General features: G+C 56.4%; 2 protein-coding genes across 6 annotated transcripts in view; one reads left to right on the plus strand and one right to left on the minus strand.

Annotated features, from left to right (window-relative positions):
- LOC126577598 (high affinity cAMP-specific and IBMX-insensitive 3',5'-cyclic phosphodiesterase 8) overlaps positions 1–2,500 on the minus strand; it is a 403,282-nt gene that overhangs the window by 371,569 nt on the left and 29,213 nt on the right. The window lies entirely within an intron of this gene.
- Positions 1–2,500, plus strand: part of LOC126577593 (DNA N6-methyl adenine demethylase) — a 127,221-nt gene that overhangs the window by 121,949 nt on the left and 2,772 nt on the right. For all 3 annotated transcript variants that reach the window (XM_050239342.1, XM_050239344.1, XM_050239343.1), the window contains 4 exons: positions 1–1,662; positions 1,729–1,933; positions 2,058–2,221; positions 2,316–2,500. The exon at positions 1–1,662 is cut by the window's left edge and continues 1,702 nt beyond it; the exon at positions 2,316–2,500 is cut by the window's right edge and continues 94 nt beyond it. In XM_050239342.1, the coding sequence (XP_050095299.1) occupies positions 1–1,662; positions 1,729–1,933; positions 2,058–2,221; positions 2,316–2,500 (2,216 nt within the window). The remainder of the gene's footprint in view (positions 1,663–1,728; positions 1,934–2,057; positions 2,222–2,315) is intronic.

The raw sequence follows: 2,500 nt of genomic DNA on the forward strand, positions 1-2,500 counted from the left end.
AGAATAATACGGATCCAGGAGGAGGTGGTTCGCCCGGGTTGGACCTTGGCGGTAAACCACCCGGCGGCAAGATGGGCAAATCGTCCGCTTCCTCGTCGCCTTCATCCGGTGGTTCACCGTCCGGTAGCAAAGGATCGAAGGCCAAAGGCGACAAGCATGGGAAACAATCCAAGAGTGGTCAGCATCAGCAACAGCAGCAGCAGCAGCAGCATCATCACCATCATCTCGATCTAAATCAAGCGCACGATCCGAGTAAGGGAGGATACTCGAGCTCCAGCGCGAGCTTTATGCATCACGATCTCCAGCAGCAGCAACAGCAGTACGCGGGGCACCTGAATCAAACATATCCTGGATCGGGTTCGACAACACCGAACGGTGGCATTGTTGGCCATGGGCAGCAGTCACTGATGGCTGGTGGAAGCGGCGTTTACTCACCAGCGGCCAGCGGTGGTTCAATGATGCTCGATGGCAAATCGGCGTCGGGTGGTCTCCTGCTCGATGACAAATCTTCGCTGAATCGCTTCCGCCATGATCAGCTCTCGAGTGGATTCTCTACCAGCCATCTTCAGCAGCAACAGCAGCAGGCGGGAGGATTCCATCATCCGACCGGTCAGAGCGGAGGAAGTAGCGGCAGCAGCAGCTACGGTCTGATGTCGGTGAAGAAGGAACCGGGCCTCATGCTGGACGAGGGCTCATCCCAGTCAACGTCCCAGTCACTGACCGGTGGTGGTGGTGGTGGTGGCAGCAGTAGCACCAGCACCAAGTTCGATGGCAGCGGAGGCTACGAGAAGAACTATCAGAACTTTATCCGCTACGGTGATTACGGCAGTGGCTGCGGAACGGATGGGCAAACACAATCACAGATCGGTCAGACAAAGTCGTCCGCAACGGATTACAACAGTTACTACTCACCGTACGGGAGTTACTCGAGTTATGGTAGTGGCCAGAACTATCCGAACTATCACAACCAAACGACGGCATTCGGGACTGGTAGCTCGGGGGCAGTCGGTGGTACAGACTCCTCGGTACTCCTGCCATCGGCCATCACACCGACACCGATCGTACATCAGACCAACTTTGAGCAACAGATCCCGGCGCACACGTATCCAATCCCGAAGAACAACGGCCTCTTACCGGGCGATCAGTTACCGATCAAGCTGGAAACGGATGATACCGGGGCGTACCTCGGTGGGGCAACGGGAGATCAAGGGCTGGGGGGTGTTGTACCACCGTCAGTGAACGAACAGGATCCGGTAGCACCACCATCGACGGCCACAGCATCCGGTACGAGCACGACAACCACCAACACAACCACCAGCAGCAGTAACAGTACGGCTGGGAGCGGGACCAGTGGTGGTAGCAGTAAGTCCAAGTCGAAAAAGGGTGAAAAGAAGGACAAATCCAAGGACAATCACGCCGGTCACGACGGTGAGAGTAAAACAGAAGGCAGCACCGGAGGCAGCACCTCTTCCAAGGGTGGTGGCAGCAAGAGCAAGAAAGACTCGAAGAGTAGCGTCAAGAAGGAACCGATGGATCCGGCCCTGAAAGCCGACGAGGACAAGCTGGAGAAATCGCACAAACCGGAAGCACCGGATTGTGATTGTTTTAGTGGCGGTACGGAAAAGGCTCCATCGGAACCGGGCAGCTACTATACGCATCTTGGTAAGTGTTCTGAACTTGCCTCATTGACGAGCTGGTGTACTGATTGGAATCGGCATTCCCCCGCAGGTTGCGCTGCTACACTGGAAGAGCTACGGCGAGAGACTGAGACCCGCGTTGGGTTAACCGGAAAGCAGCTGCGCATCGAGAAGGTGGTGTACACGGGCAAGGAGGGCAAATCGAGCCAGGGCTGCCCGATCGCCAAGTGGGTGATCCGGCGGATCGACCAGGAGGAGAAGCTGCTGTTCGTGGTGAAGCGCCGGCAAGGGCACCGGTGAGTCGATGGTCGGATCGTGTTATACCCAAGCACATAAAAGAGCGCCAGCCAGCCATTGTCCTCGTGACGCGTGTCCCCGTTTTTACTAACCCTATTGCTCCGCGACGGTTGCTCCTTTCAGGTGTAAGGCATCGTACATCGTGATTTGTATCGTGGTTTGGGACGGAATACCGACGCACGAAGCGGACAGCGTCTACCGGATGCTGACGGTGAAGCTGAACAAGTTCGGGCTGCCGACCGTACGGCGGTGTGCCACGAACGAGAACCGCACCTGCGCTTGTCAAGGTCTGTCCACCGGAAAACTGGAAATGAGAATGACAATTCATTAATAGACATTTTCTCTCTCTCTCTCTCGCTCGCTCCGTGTGTTGACTAGTAGGACTCGATCCGGAATCGTGCGGCGTTTCGTACAGCTTCGGTTGCAGCTGGTCCATGTACTACAATGGCTGCAAGTACGCCCGCTCCAAGACGGTGCGCAAGTTCCGGCTGTCGGTGAAGAACGAAGAAGCGGAGATCGAGGAGCGGATGAACGTGCTGGCGACGATGCTGAGCCCACTGTACGTG

This window comes from Anopheles aquasalis, chromosome 3 (assembly GCF_943734665.1).
Source record: "Anopheles aquasalis chromosome 3, idAnoAquaMG_Q_19, whole genome shotgun sequence".
NCBI classification, from domain to species: Eukaryota; Metazoa; Arthropoda; class Insecta; order Diptera; family Culicidae; genus Anopheles; species Anopheles aquasalis.